This window comes from Chelonia mydas, chromosome 2, assembly GCF_015237465.2.
Source record: "Chelonia mydas isolate rCheMyd1 chromosome 2, rCheMyd1.pri.v2, whole genome shotgun sequence".
In the NCBI taxonomy this organism is placed as follows: domain Eukaryota; kingdom Metazoa; phylum Chordata; order Testudines; family Cheloniidae; genus Chelonia; species Chelonia mydas.
The window spans coordinates 91449758-91465480 of record NC_057850.1 but is presented as its reverse complement, the minus strand read 5'-3'; the positions used below and the strand labels follow the sequence as shown (position 1 = coordinate 91465480).

Sequence of the window (15723 nt, the reverse complement as noted above, 5' to 3'; positions counted from 1 at the left end):
CATTTCCATTTTGAGCAGTATTTAAACATTTTTATTTAATTAATAAAACTAAAGGAAATTTCAAGAGGAAAACTCATTTTGAATTAAAAAATCAAAAAAAAAAGTTTTGTAAATGTTTTGTTTAAAAATTTTGGCCTGCTCTACCCCTGAGTCCTACACAACCTTGGGATGCCCTTCAGCCCAGAGAAATCATCAAGATGCCAATTAACCTAGTTTTATGGCTGCTTTGTGCTGCTGGAGTGGTGCAAACTGACAAAAGTGAGATTAAAAATTTGACTCTCACCCTTTTACAGGAAAAAAAGAGAGAAGTGAGGATGGATTGCATATAGATGGAAGTTGGAACTAACACTAACCCTTGCAGTTCTGCTAAAACCAAATTTTATAAACCAGATGCTAACAACACTGCCAGAAAACATTGCCATGGCAGAGAGAGCTTAGTGAAGATAAATTTCAGAAGTAAGTCCATGCCAACTTATCCATCTAGTACTTGTTTGTACATTTATTTTGAATCTGTTGCTAATATATATTGAGAAAGAGAGAGAGAACAGATACATCACCTCTTCATGGGAGATACATGCTTTATTTTTACGTTTGGGTTGCTGCATTGTAAAGTACAGAGCCACAACACAGTGACAAAATCACCTTTAATAAGTGTAAATAAAAATTAGATAACAGCAGAAAAGGTGAAATAATTAATTAGTACCATATAAGGTTTTCAGTGTATATGCCAAATGAATAATATTAACAATAATAACACTTAACAGCAACTTTCTCTTATATACATTTCCCTATTTTCCCCGGGTCTCAAATAGGTTAGAATTTCAGTGGGACAGAAATATTACATAAAACTTTTAGTTATACTGTCCCTATCGTGTGGATAGCATTGTGACATCTAGTATTAACACCTATACAGTACTTAGAAAGTGATCACATAAGTTAAAACACAGCCAGATCACTGTAATTCTTTTTCTGTCACTGTTCCTCTCCCCCCACAAACATAAAATTCACTCTCTATATGTGGCTCCTTGTCATATGTTCATAATATGTGGATTCCAAGCATGATATTGTGGCAGATTCTCTACCTAAACATGCAGAGAGAAGGGGGGAAATACCTGAAACAGATTTTTCATTCCCTCCCTCATAGGAGGGAAATGTGACCACATCTTTCCCTGTGGTGATGGCAGATATTTTACCTCAGTGGGACCAGTAAAAGGCACACAGCCAGCATATCTGAGCCATCCCCTCTATCCTGTTTAGAACACCATTTATACTTATTGTAACCCCTGCTGAGTCTTCATCGTCCGCATGCCACCAAATATATTTCTTTACTCTGTCCATTTCTATGATATATGGACAATTTGCACTGTGGAACCTCAGGTCCAAGTTTCTGCACTATAATATTAAAATGTTTTTGTTTTTACTGTTACTCATATATATTACTGTAGGGCCTAGTTATAAGGTCTTTTCACTTAAGGGCTACTGGTAGGAATTTCAGAAGCACCTAAGGCTGAAAATCAATAGGACTCGTGCTCCTAAGTTCTTTTGAAAATCCCACTCTTTATATATTTACAACCTTTATCTTAAAAATCATTTTTGTCTGGTAATTATACAAAGCGTGGACTGTATACACTAAATATATAAGTAATTAATCATTATATTGTAATAGAAAGAGTGAGCCTGAAGCAGCTGAATAATAAAGCTGAAATAATGCAAACACATATCTTTCAAACAAATAACTATAAAAATATAATTTGCTAAACAAATGAAACTCCAGTTTGTTCTTCTTTTGAATACAAATTCTACAACATACACATTGTCAATGCATCCAGAAAATGCATCACTTCTTTTTTGTACATAGTTTTCTCTATAATAGGTTTGGCATAATTGATTTAATAGGGACATAAACTATGGTTTGTGGATTCTTCCCGACCGCTGCTGAACTTGGATAATCAAGTGATTTTTTTTTGTTTCAGAAACCTGAATATATATATATATATATATATATATATATATATATATATATATATATCTATCTATATCTATATCTTTAAAGAGATTTAAATAAATTGTTTATCAAAGCTACTGCAACACTGGAGTCAAAATAAACAAACTTTTTAAACAGCACAGACATATGCTGAAAAAACGAAATAATCCCTTCCGGTACAAATTAATAATCCTGAAATACACTGGACAAAATGACATCAAAGGACAACATGCATATGTGCGTATGTACATACATAAACAAAGCCTCATAATTACCTAACAGGGCTGTTCAAGATATCGGGGTCATGGGCTGCAACTGTTCCAATGATGGTGCCAACCTTTGCTGCTTCAGACACTACCATGGAATACAAATGGGAAGTAAATACAGGAGGCTCATCCACATCCTCCACAATTATCTTCACTGTTGTCATATCGCTAAAGGGCCCCAGACTTTGAAAGCGAGAGTCAACATGCTTATTTGCTGCTTCTATCCTCAGTGTATAGCTTGTTTTAGCTTCAAAATCCAGCTCCTAGAAAGAGAAAGTTATTTTGAAATTTAATTACTAATTAAATAGATGGTGCAGCAAAGCTCTTGCATTTACAAATGTCAGTATAGATATATATAAAGAACTCTGCCACTGGTATCCAGGCAGCATTTTTGACTGGCAGATCATTGAAAACTACTGATCTTTAGCATTTAGCTTTCCACTATTTGCAGTATGTCCCTTGGTCTAATCCAAGATATTTTGATTGATTCTAAGGCTGCCAATTAAAGCTAAAGTTATTTTCCATCAGTGCATTAATTTAGTAGTTATAAAACAACATGCAACTGCCAAGGGAAAGAGCAAAAATTCAACAGGAGAAGCCAGTGCTGCTTAACCAAAATGGAGTGAGAGTACAAAACAAAAAACAAAACTTTACCATGTGGTTTTAATGAACACTTATTGAAACGTATAAAGACAAATGAGATGTACTGTCTGAAGGGGATTTTCAAAAATGCCCGGCATTGGGCTAACTCTGCTCCTACTAAAGCTGATGGCCAGTGATGACTATTTTTGAAAATCCCTCTCTACGGATGAAATCCCTGTGATTTCCCAGGGCCAGAATTTCACCCAATGTTTTTAATGTGTGTGACTCCTTCATTTTGTGTTATGAGTATTTACCATCCATATAATATCACTTTATCATTTCCTTTTTACTACACTGTCTAGGGCCACACATTTGGCAGGAGTTACTCACTAGAAATTATCATTTAAAAGACTACAACAGTTGGACAGAATTTTGAGACAGTATTAGAAAGATACTGACCAATGGGATGGTCCAAATGCAAAAGCAGTTTGGATACAGTGCACTGCCGCAAATCAGCATCACACTGTATTGTCTGCATTGTAGCATATTGCATCTGGATGTAGCCCAGAGAACATTTGATCTAGACTGTTTATCAGTCTACGCAAAAGTTGCTTCACTTGGTTTTGCCTCATTAATATCCACTATATAAATATATTTTTCGCAGACAATACTATATTAGAAGTCAATAAGAAACACACAGCACTCAATATTCCAGACCCAATAATCTTTTTCAGAACACAAGGATATGATTTGGATAGTAGCCTCCATGAAACTAGAGGACAAATTTTACTGATGTTGATATTACATCCTGCTGCAACAGAAGTCCCTGAAAGAAAGAAGTGAATTAATATCAGTGATATGCCCATACTCTACAATGTAATGTCTCTGGCTACCATGAAGGTCTGAGCCTGAGAGAGTCAGGATGCACTGAGTGCCTAGCTACTGAGCTGCCTTCTACATTACAGAAGCATTCATTTCTAGACAACAATGAAGGGACTGAAGCCTTGCTAAGTCTGCAGTTTGGTTAATCAGCTACACTTTCAAACTATATTCATGAGACTATAAAATACTTACAGAAAATTGGTATGATTGTACAGACACTGGAAACAATTGTTAACATCTGAAATGCCCTGCGACAATAACCTGCTGATATCTGCAAAACGTCTTTATACACACTTGGAGGAACAGTATTTATGGGAATTATTAGCCAAATCAGAACCAAAACATAAATCTGCTAACCTGCATACATTGTGGGCCAGTCTCTCCTCTCAGTTACACTGATATATATATCCAAAGTAAGTCCATCAAAGTCAACGGTGTTTACATTAATTTTACAGTACAACCTGAAACAGTGCATATACCTGCATAAATAAGAGAAGAATTTGGCTTATTGTGTTCAAAAGGAGATGAACTTTTCTAAACTCCATGTGGAAGTTCACTGCTTTGCTGAATAGGGATGGGCTTAGACATGTGCTTTAAGTTATGCATTTAAAGAATTGGTAGGGGAAGTAGAAGTGTGTGGCAACCTGGGCAGCAGTGACCATGAGATGTTCGAATTCAGGATCCTGACACAAGGAAGAAAGGAGAGCAGCAGAATAAGGATGCTAGACTTCAGAAAAGCAGACTTTGACTTCTCAGGGAACTGATGGGAAGGATCCTCTAGGAGGGTAATATGAGGGGGGGAAAGGAGTTGAGGAGAGCTGGCTGTTTTTTAAAGAAGCCATATTGAGGGTGTAGGAACAAATGACCCTGATGTGGAGAAAGAATAGAAAATATGGCTTAACAGTGAAATCTTCTGTGAGCTTAAACACAAAAAAAAGGAAGCTTACAAGAAGTTGAAACTTGGGCAGATGACTAGGGAGGAGTATAAAAATATTGCTCAAGCATGCAGGGATGTAATCAGAAAGGCCAAGGCACAAATGGGGTTGCAACTAGCAAGGGAAGTGAAAGATAACAAGAAGGGTTTCTACAGGTATATTAGCAACAAGAAGAAGGTCAAGGAAAGCATGGGACCCTTACTGAATGGGGGAGGCAACCTAGTGACAGATGATGTGAAAAAGCTTAAGCAGACAATGCTTTTTTTGCCTCGGTCATCACAGACAAGGTCAGCTCCCAGACTGCTGCACTGGGCAGCACAATATGGGGAGGAGGTGAGCAGCCCTCAGTGTTGAAAGAGCAGGTTAAGAACTATTTAGAAAAGCTGAACATGCAGAAGTCCACGGGGCCAGATGCAATGCATCCGATGGTGCTGAGGGAGTTGGCTGATGTGATTGCAGAGCCATTGGCCATTATCTTTGAAAACTAGTGGCAACCAGGGGAGGTCCCGGATGATTGGAAAAAGGCAACTATAGTGCCCATCTTTAAAAAAGGGAAGAAGGAGAATTCGGGGAACTACAGACTGGTCAGCCTCACATCTGCCCTGGAAAAATCATGGAGCAGGTCTTCAAGGAATCCATTTTGAAGCACTTGGAGGAGAGGAAGGTGATCAGGAACAGTCAACATGGATTCACCAAGGGCAAGTCATACCTAACCAACCTGATTGCCTTCTATGATGAGATAACTGGCTCTGTGGATATGGAGAAAGTGGTGGATGTGATATACCTTGAGTTGAGCAAAGCTTTTGATACAGTCTCCTACAGTATTCTTGCCAGTAAGTGAAAGAAGTATGGATTGGATGAATGGACTATAAGGTGAATAGAAAGCTGGCTAGATCGTCAGGCGCAACGGGTAGTGATCAATGACTCAATATCTAGTTGGCAGCCAGCATCAATTGGAGTGCCCCAGGAGTCGGTCCTGAGGCCGGTTTTGTTCAACATCTTCATTAATGATCTGGATGATGGGATTAATTGCACCCTCAGCAAGTTCATGGATGACACTAAACTGGGGGCAGGGGTGGATATACTGGAGGGTAGGGATAGGGTCCAGAGTGACCTAGAAAAATTGGAGGATTGAGCCAAAAGAAATCTGATGAGGTTCAACAAGGAGCAGTGCAGAGTCCTGAACTTAGAATGGAAGAATCCTATGCAGTGCTAACAGGCTGGGGATCGACTGGCTGCAGAAAAGGGCCTGGAGATTACAGTGGATGAGAAGCTGGATATGAGTCAACAGTGTGCCCTTCTTGTCAAGAAGGCTAACGCCATATTGGGCTGCATTAGTAGGAGCGTTGCCAGGAGATCAATGGAGGTGACCATTCCCCTCTATTCAGCAGTGGTGAGGCCACATCTGGAATACTGCATCCAGTTTTGGGCCCACTACTACAGAAAGGATGTGGATGAATTGGAGAGAGTCCAGCAGAGGGCAATGAAAATGATTAGGGGGCTGGGGCACATGATTTACGAGGAGAAGCTGAGGGAACTGGGATTGTTTAGTCTGCAGAAGAGAAGAATGAGGGGGGACTTGATAGCTGCTTTCAACTACCTGAAAGGGGGTTCCAAAGAGGATGGATCTAGACTGTTCTCAGTGGTAGCTGATTACAGAACAAGGAGTAATGGTCTCAAGTTGCAGTGGGGGAGGTGTAGGTTAGATATTAGGAAAAACTATTTCACTAAGAGCATGGTGAAGCACTGGAATGGGTTACCTAGGGAGGTGGTGGAATCTCCATCCTTAGATATTTTTAAGGTAAGGCTTGACAAAGCCCTGGCTGGGATGATTTAGTTGTGGTTGGTCCTGCTTTCAGCAGAGGGTTGGACTACATGACCTCCTGAGGTCTCTTCCAACCATAATCTTCTATGATTCCATGATTCTATGTTTAATGATTTCTTGAATCAGAGCCAAAAGCATTCAAAAAAATGTCCAAGTCAGTCATTCTGAGCAGTTCAAGTATTAAAATAAAGTAGATTCTCTTGATCTACTGTAATTTTGATATATGAGTGAACTGTTTTTTTAATTTTTGTTACAAAAACAAGTACAGTTATTTTGAATCTCAACCTCCATTTAGTTTTACATCTGAAATACAACAATCTGAGGAATCCACATGTGTCAGCCATTAAGTATCAGTATGCATGGTGCCGCTATCATGATGTAGCATGGCAGGCATTGTGGTACATATGGTATCTAAGAGATGTTCCAGAAACAGGGCAATGAAGCAACTGATATGATATGCTGTGCATCAGGCTTACAGAGAGAACAAGAAACCTGCCATGTGTTAAGGCTATTCTTATTTTCTAGCGCAACTACCCATACCAGTGAAATAAATTAGGTTCCAAACAATGGCATAGAGAGGAGGGAGAAAATGTTAAAGATAAAAAGCTGATATGTTTCGAGCAAAGCCTGGGAACTCTGAGGCAAAGGGCACACAAATTCTGTAGCTAAGTGTTTGAATTCTGTGGCACTGTGCTGTGGCAGTGGCAGCTTCATTTACCATTAGAAAATTGAGGTTTTAATGAGCTAGCTATGCAAATGAATAATACAGTCAGTACACTAGCCCCATTCCATTTATTTTGATATTAATTTCAGTTTAACATGTAGTGTCCCAACATTTTCAATCTGTGGCTGGTGATCGTACTGACATGTTTAACTGAATCATAAAAATCACCATGGGAGTAGCTGAAGCTTTGGCAGCTGGGCAAAGGTGTGACATAAGTTGCATATTTCTGCTAAAATGCTCAGGAATAAAAGAGTTAACATTGTTGCTATTTAACTTAAGATTTCAGAGTTTAAAAAACATAAAGATGAATAGGGCAGCTCACACCCCTCAGAGCTAGTGTTTTAGGCTGTCTGAAGATTTGGGAAAACGTCGATCTATTGGTTTGCACTTGCTTCACATTTTCAAGCCTATGTTCACAGTTATGAGGCCAAAAACACAACTTCAAAACAGAAAGAAAATATTTTATTCTGGAACATATATCTGTAGGTTTTAAGGCTAGAAGGGAGAAGGGACCAATGTGATCATCCATTCTGACCTCCTTATAACACAGCAATACAATTTCCCTGTATTTTATTCCTGCCTCAAGTCCAATAGTGGTGCATGAATTAAAGCATTGGCGGCCAGTATGTCCCTCGGCCCACGCCGCTTCCAGCAGCTCCCATTAGCCTGGAGCAGCGAACCGCGGCCACTGGGAGCCGCGATCGGCCGAACCTGCGGACGCGGCAGGTAAACAAACCAGCCCAGCCCACCAGGGGCTTTCCCTGCACAAGCGGCGGAACAAGTTTGGGAACCACTGAACTAAAGCATATCTTCGAGAAAAAAAAAATCCAATCCTGATTTCAAATATCCAGTTATTGGAATCCCTCACAACCCTTGATTTTTTTTAAAAAAGTGCCTTCTTTCTAGTCTGAATTTATTTAATTTCAACTTCCAGTCACAGGTTCCTGTTACTCCTTTGTCTGATAGATTGAGAAGCCCCTGTCACAGTGACAGGGTTAACTGAACTGCTGCTGCCTGTGGGATCTGCTCAAGGGCTCCCCTGTAGGTCTCATACCTCCAGCCATCACCTCTCTGTGAGTGGGGACCTTCTTCCCTCTTCCTGCAGACTAGGGATTTAGGTTTGCTGCCCCCCTTGTAATTCACTATGATTATCCCAGCAGCCTGACCTTAGCCTATTGCCTGCTGTTCTGCTCTTCCAGTGACCAGCCAGTTTTCAGACAACAGTACATTTATTTACGAAAAAATCATTACAGAGAAAATATATCATAAACAGGAAACAGTCTACACACATAGTTGCTTACCAGGTGTTACCCATCTTCCGCTTGGAGACCCTGGTAAGTTGAAAGTCCTTTAAAACCTTCCAGCAGGGTTTTCCCTCTGGGTTACAAATTCATGTCAATTTAAGGATCTAAATGAGAGGCACTCAGACAGTTCAGAGTGAGCCTTTATACACAAAGCTCTTTCTTTGACTCCTGGACCTGTTGACTGTGGTCTGAAACAGAATATGCAATTACCCTTAGGGGGTGACAGTTTTTTGGAGTTGTTTAGCTGTCCTGAGATTTGCAGTAATTACACCCCACTGACTTTAATTCCTGGAGGAGGCTTGGTAACTCTCCTCCATAGAGCTAGAATACAATTCCTAGCTCACAAATGTTTATATATATTCCTTGTGACAGAGTCTGACACATATCAGTATAAGTTTTTTGAAGTTTCCATGCTTCCCAGGTTTCACATTTGGTACACACACACCTTTATCAAATTTCTTTTCCTCATGTAAGTACTCACAGATGCTGAAAATTCATCCTTTAACCTTCTCTTTGTTATGCTAAATACAGTGAGCTCCTTGAGTCTTTTATTGTAAGGCAGGTTTTCCAATTAAATCATTCTGTTGGTTCTTCTGTACACCCTCTCCAATTTTTCAACATCCTTCTTGAAAGTAAGGACACCAGAACTGGACATGGTGTTTCATCAGCAGCCGCAATGTCGCAGTGTCAAATACAGAGGTAATTTAACATCTCACTCTATAATTCTGCAACAACCAATATATTCTGTGGGTGAAATTCTGGCTTTATTGGAAGCAATGGCAAAACTTCCACTGGCTCCAACAGGGCCAGGTTTTCACCCTATGTCAAATTCTGATGCTGCAGAAATCAAGTAATTCACAGGACCATATTATGAGCTAGAAACACTGGACACAAAATGTATATGTGTTTTAGATGTATGTATATGTATATGGGGTTTATTTGTATACTATATATCACCTATTGCTAACTCTCTGCTGCATGGCACTGGTAGCAGTTATTTTAAAAAAATAGATTCATTTTATCTTTCAAATGTCCCTTTGATTTTAGAATTTTAGGTTGGTTTTAGGTTGCATACAACACTTAAACAGTGGGATATGTTGAAGTAAGATGTTTTAGATTACAGGAGGACTTCATCACACATGTGGAAATATATTACCAGGATGCAGAGTAAAATATCTTTCTAATAGATATTAGTGACCAGCTAACATCGGTGCCAAAATCAGCACTCCAAAGAAAAAAAGATTCAGAAGGAATTCCATTTTAAAAGAAAATGTGTAAACAGTACAATATACCTCATCAGATAAACTCTGCAAAGCCTCATTCAAATAGAGCAGGGCACAAGAAGTTAAAAAAAAAGTATGATTCAAAGGTCAATTTTTACAGATATTCCTGTTCTTACGTGCAGTTCATAAAAATGATTTAAATTAAAATTTCTGGTAAGTTTAAAAATTAAAACATATCTAGGCCTTTGGTTTGCTTACCACACATAAATATTCATTTGGCACATTGACATGCACCTTTATTTTGTTACCATTTATTGGCCTCTTTTTCTAAGGGCAGAAACAGACTTCTCTTTTAGATTGTAATTCAAGGATACAGGAGTGATAGAGGATGCATTGTGAAACAATAAAGGGCAAATTAGTGTACATATTCATAAGAGAGAGGTAGTTCATTATTGAGAAGGATGAATGACTAAGATCATGTAGTTTACATATGTTTTACAAGCAGGCTTACTAGGGTATCTGAAGGGCAGTGAGACTGCAGTATGGGGCATTCAATGCTAATAGTTTCCTAAACTTACAGGGACCCTTGTTAAAGAAATATGGTCCAAAAGCCTTTAAAATACATTTTTGATGGGAAAATGCATTTAGTAATATAGTGTAGACTTTGTTCACAGAAATAATTATACATGTTTAAGAAAGAAATTGGGCTCATCATTAATTCTTGTGAATTGCCAGTCCTGGAAGGTGCTGGGCACCTCTGATGAGATGATGGAAGCCTTCAACTCTCAAAGAAATCAGTGGTAACTATGGTAACTAAGCACCCTGCAAAAAGTGTTCAGCACCTGACCCCCAGAAAAGGGCATTTCCCTCCTGTGAAAATTTAGAATTTTTGGGAAAAAAAAGTCATCCCAAATCAAGAGAAAAGGTCAAATATTCAACATTTTTCACAGGAGGAAAAATTGTGAAAAATTCTATTTCAGGAGAACTGAAGTGAAATATTTCAGCTTTCAGGACAGACTGCCTCCCTGCCTAGTTTTGCATCAAAATTTTCAACAGAATCAACACCTTCCCACAGAATGATTCAGTTCCCTCAAATCTGTATTTTTTGACTGAATAGTGTTCTGTCAGAAAATTTTCAAGCTGCTATACTCACTGCCCTTTAGGAACAGAACCTTATTTTTCAAAACTGATCACCGATATCAAGAGGTGAAAAGGGAAAACATTACATTGTGGAAGAGAAGTGGTGACTGCAGGAGACAGCTTAAGTCTGTCTAGAATTACAGTTCTTCATTACACCATCCTTTCCAGGCCCCCCGTTGAGTAAAACATTTAAATGCACACATTCCAAGTCAATGGGACTGGCTGACCCAAAGTTCACAGAAGTCAAAGGAAGGAATCCCATTGAATACAATGGACTTCGGATCAGGCCATTGCTGAACAGAGATGGGATAACTAATGTGATTAAAATTAAATGTGTGTATAAGTGTTTTGCTGAACTGGGTCCCAGATCTCTGCAGAAAGTAACAAACAAATCACTGGCCTCATAGGATAAAGAAAAAAGCATACAGTATATAATCCCCCTGACACCTCTGCAGGTACAAACTCAGAACATATGGGGTGAGGTCCTGGGTCTTTCTGCCAATGTGGGTCTCTCCGATGACCTCATGACTCCCCCCACTGGTGATATGGATTAGTCGAACTGCTACCGTAACAGTGGTGCCTCCTAGGAAATAATGGATGATCCATCCTAACTATGAATACTGTACTCCCTTCATAAATAAGTATAAATTACCAAGCACTTCAATAAACTTTATATAAACAATAGCAACTATAAACACAAAAAATGCAAGGAACAAGTTATATTAAATAAATATATATTAATATGGCTAGATTTGTAAAATATATAAACAGGTATCCATAGAGGACACCATAAAACTCTTCTTTTTTGTCTTTTTTAGTCACTTAACACAACCACTCAAAGTCTCCCTGATTCTAGTTGTTAAGTCATCCTGTGATGTTGCACTCCATATGTTTATGGAAATATGCTTATGAGTGTGAATATAATGTAACTGAAATATGCTTTATGCAAAAGGTCTCTTGTAAGGTATCATTACAAAGCTTATAATGACAGGTTTCAGAGTAGCAGCCATGTTAGCCTGTATCCGCAAAAAGAAAAGGAGTACTTGTGGCACCTTAGAGACTAACAAATTTATTTGAGCATATAGTAAGCTTATAATCTACTGAGCGTGTTCACCCTATTTGTATGAATGTATCATTCTTGTATCTGAAGCTAGAAATATGAAGTGTTACTCTGAAGTCCTATTGTAACTATGCAAAGTGTGGGCCATTAATGGTGGCTTGGAATCTTGATGGCTCCCATTAACTAGGACAATTGGTTATAAATGGCTCTGTTTACTTGTAAGCCTTCCTGTATATGTGTGTGCCAGACAGTGGGTAATGAAGTCTCACAGGACATGTGAACATGTCACATGATACGGGAATCCATCTTAAACCTGGCACTATTCCATTTAGAAGGGAGGATGGGAACCCAGAGAGAGACAAAGGATTCCCACCTTGTGACAAAAATAGAAAAGGGGGTGGAACAGAACAAAGTGGGCTGCAGTCATGAGAAATCCCCTAGTTACCACCTGAGCTGGAACTAACAAGAACTGCACCGGGGAAAGGATTGGGCCCAGATTAAGAAGGAGTCTAGTCTGTGAAAGAAGCTTATTGGAAATCTCTGAGGGTGAGATTTATCTGTATTCAGTTTCTTAATGTATTAGGCTTAGACTTGCGTGTTTTGTTTTATTTTGCTTGGTAACTTACTTTGTTCTGTTATTACTTGAAACCACTTAAATCCTACTTTTTATACTTAATAAAGTCACTTTTGTTTATTAATTAACCCAGAGTAAGTGATTTATACCTGGGGGAGCAAACAGCTCTGCGTATCTCTCTATCAGTGTTATAGAGGGTGGACAATTTATGAGTTTCCCCTGTATAAGCTTTATACAGAGTAAAATGGATTTATTTGGGGTTTGGATCCCATTAGGAGCTGGGTGTCTGGGTGCTGGAGAAAGGAATACCTGCTGAGTGGTTTTCAGTTAAAGCCTGCAGCTTTGGGGGTGTGGACCAGACCTGTTGCAGCAGACTAGTGTGTCTGGCTAAGGCAGGGTTCTGGAGTTCCAAGCCATCAGGGAAAACAGGCTCAGAGATAGTTTCAGCACATCAGGTGACAGTCCCAAGGGGGTCTCTGTGACCGAACCCATCACACATCCTTCTAACATGTCAGTCCCAAGTGCAAGTACCTATTTGTGGTGCAACTCTAGATACTACAGGCACTATGGTCTGATGTGTATTTTGATTGTGAGATCGGATGATCTGCAAATATCAGAAATAGCTTTTCAGCTCTAAACCCTCCTCACACTGGGTGACAAGATTACCTATAAGCTTTCTGCTTTTTCTCCTGCTAGGCTGTGGTAGCTGTGGGGCAACTTTAAAAAAAATCAGTCAATATTCTGAGGGGAGCTGGATGCTCCTTTCCTCTCTGGCTCGCTTCACCTCTCCCCCCCCTTTCTTTTCCTTTTCAACTGACACCCCAGAAGGAGGAGCTACCTCCTCTCTCCCAGGCATCTGTTCTCTGGGTAAAGAACTAGTCAGAGCTCCACTCTTTCAGGACATCTGGGATTGCTGCTTTATTTCCTTCCCTTGAGCTTCCTCTTGGTTTAAGAGACGGTTGCCTGGCAACAGGGTAGTAACTCTTCTGGGATGCAATCTTCAGCCCTGGCTGGTCCCAGGTAAATTTCATGGGCCTCCTTATGGTATGGGAGTTGAGAGGTGGGGGTCACAAGTATATTCCAGATTTACTTCAGTAGTCTATCCCAGTATACTATAGTATATGAAGCTACTGGCATTTCCTGTCTATATTAGACAACTCAAAGAAAGCACTCTTGAATGCATGTTCCACATGCTCATATAATACATAAATAAAAAGGTCTACCATTTAGCACTCGATCATTATTTAGATCTTTTAAATTGCTCATGTTCATAATAGTAATAGTGGAATCTGCCTGCATAAATTAGTTTATGAAGAATATTTATTTTTGAGAAGAATATATTTCCTTGATTAAAGAAAATAATCCTTAAAAAATTACTAACTGATCTTTTTGCTAAAATACTATCCAGTGGCTTGTGAAAACAATCTGAACTCAGTCCAGATATCTATACATTGCAAAACAATCAGCAATTGTTCAACAATGGAGGAAATATGTTTGTTGACTGAATTACTAATTAGCTATCAGGAAATGATGAGAACAGATTTTCAAACCCATTGTCAAGCCAGTTACTAGGATAGCTAATTCAGCAGGTTCTAATTTACTGCTAAAGGAGGACCCAACTTTACAAACACTTTCTAGTGAAAGTAATGCTCAATACTGAGTAAAATTCAGTCCTGAACAGGGGGCCAGCAGAGGAATGTGTTCTACTCTACTGTGAGTAGTGCCATGCAGACTTCAATGGAACTACTTACAGTAGAGATTAAGATGTCCTGTTTTTCAGTCAATGTCGGGGGCTCAATTCCTGACTATCACAAACTTCTCGTGTAACCGTGGCAAGTCCACTAAATATCTCTGTTCCTCAATTCCCCATCTGTAATATGGAGGTCATAATAACTCTAGTATGGGTATTATATAGGGATAATAATATTGTCTGCCTTGTCTTTTTAGATTACAAATTCTTTGGCGCAGAGACTGTCTCTTAGCATATGTGTGTACAATATCCAGCAAAATGATATCCGAATAATAAGATGAAGCAGCATCAGAAGGAAGCATTTGTACGATGAAGCCCTAAGGGTTTGATTCTGCCTTAGGATATACTTCCCAAACTCTCATGCATAGGACATTTGTGCCTTCTATGGCAGGCTTTAAGGCAGAAAATCAAGATACACACTTTAGGTAATCTGGGAGGATGGAAAACCCTTTCTCAGTTATGGTATAAGGAATAGATATTATTACTGACCTGGAAGAAATGTGTGTTCCAAAAAAGGTTAACTTTCAATATAGAAAATGACGAAGACACTGCACATTACAGACACTAATAAAAGACAGAAAAATACACTGGAAAGATCTGCTGTTTTTTTTCTCTATCAATCTAACTAGTATATTAGATGCTTATATTATACAGAGCGTCATTTAACTGGCCTTCAGATTATCTCCTCATTACTGCATGTTATAACAGAAGCACAGTTTCCAATGAAAGAATACCAAGCCAAAAGCTTACAAATCATTACATCAGTGTTGAAGGTTAAAAGGACAATGTATACTTTAGTTCTTTCTTCAGTACAGTGAATAGAGCTTGACAGCTTCATTAATATCTGTGCATTAGTGTTATCTGATTAGATCCTGTACAGGCTCCATTCATCTTGTCTTTTTTTATTTTCCCTTTCTTTTTTGGGGATAGGGATTTTGTCCTATCTGAAGGAAATTACAAAACAAGTCACCCATAGCACAGAAGCTGGATATGCAGTTATCCTTCACAGTAAGCCCATTTTTGTAATGCTCATTTTTTACTGTATGGTAACTTTGTAATAATGTATTTTACAGAGATGGAAATCCCATTTTTAAGCCCAGTTGAGGTCTCATATTGAAAACCATAGTACATCAAACAAATGCACATTGAGTCTCAAAGGAACCAAGAAAGGCTCAAGTTCTTACATTGTAAACTCTGATACAGAATTGAAAGCAAATTTTCTAGCTGGAAAAAATGGAATGTTAACACTCAAAACCTCACTCATAAAAGCCCTCTTTTTATAATTGCCAATATTACTCTTAGTAGCCAGCTCAGGTTTTAAAATAATCTCTTAACAGCAATACATACACACACACACACACACACACAATATATATATATAATTATACATATAAACTACTTTGCATTACTTGTTTTCAATTTTTTTCATCTAACATTCAAATTGGGTGGTGATATTGGTGATGGGGTGGGGTGG

General features: G+C 38.8%; 1 protein-coding gene across 3 annotated transcripts in view; it reads right to left on the bottom strand.

The window, feature by feature from the left end:
- The window catches only part of CDH7 (cadherin 7), a 99630-nt gene that overhangs the window by 18781 nt on the left and 65126 nt on the right, over positions 1-15723 (bottom strand). For all 3 annotated transcript variants that reach the window (XM_007066706.4, XM_043539916.1, XM_043539915.1), the window contains one exon: positions 2260-2513. In XM_007066706.4, coding sequence (XP_007066768.1) covers positions 2260-2513 — 254 coding nt within the window. The remainder of the gene's footprint in view (positions 1-2259; positions 2514-15723) is intronic.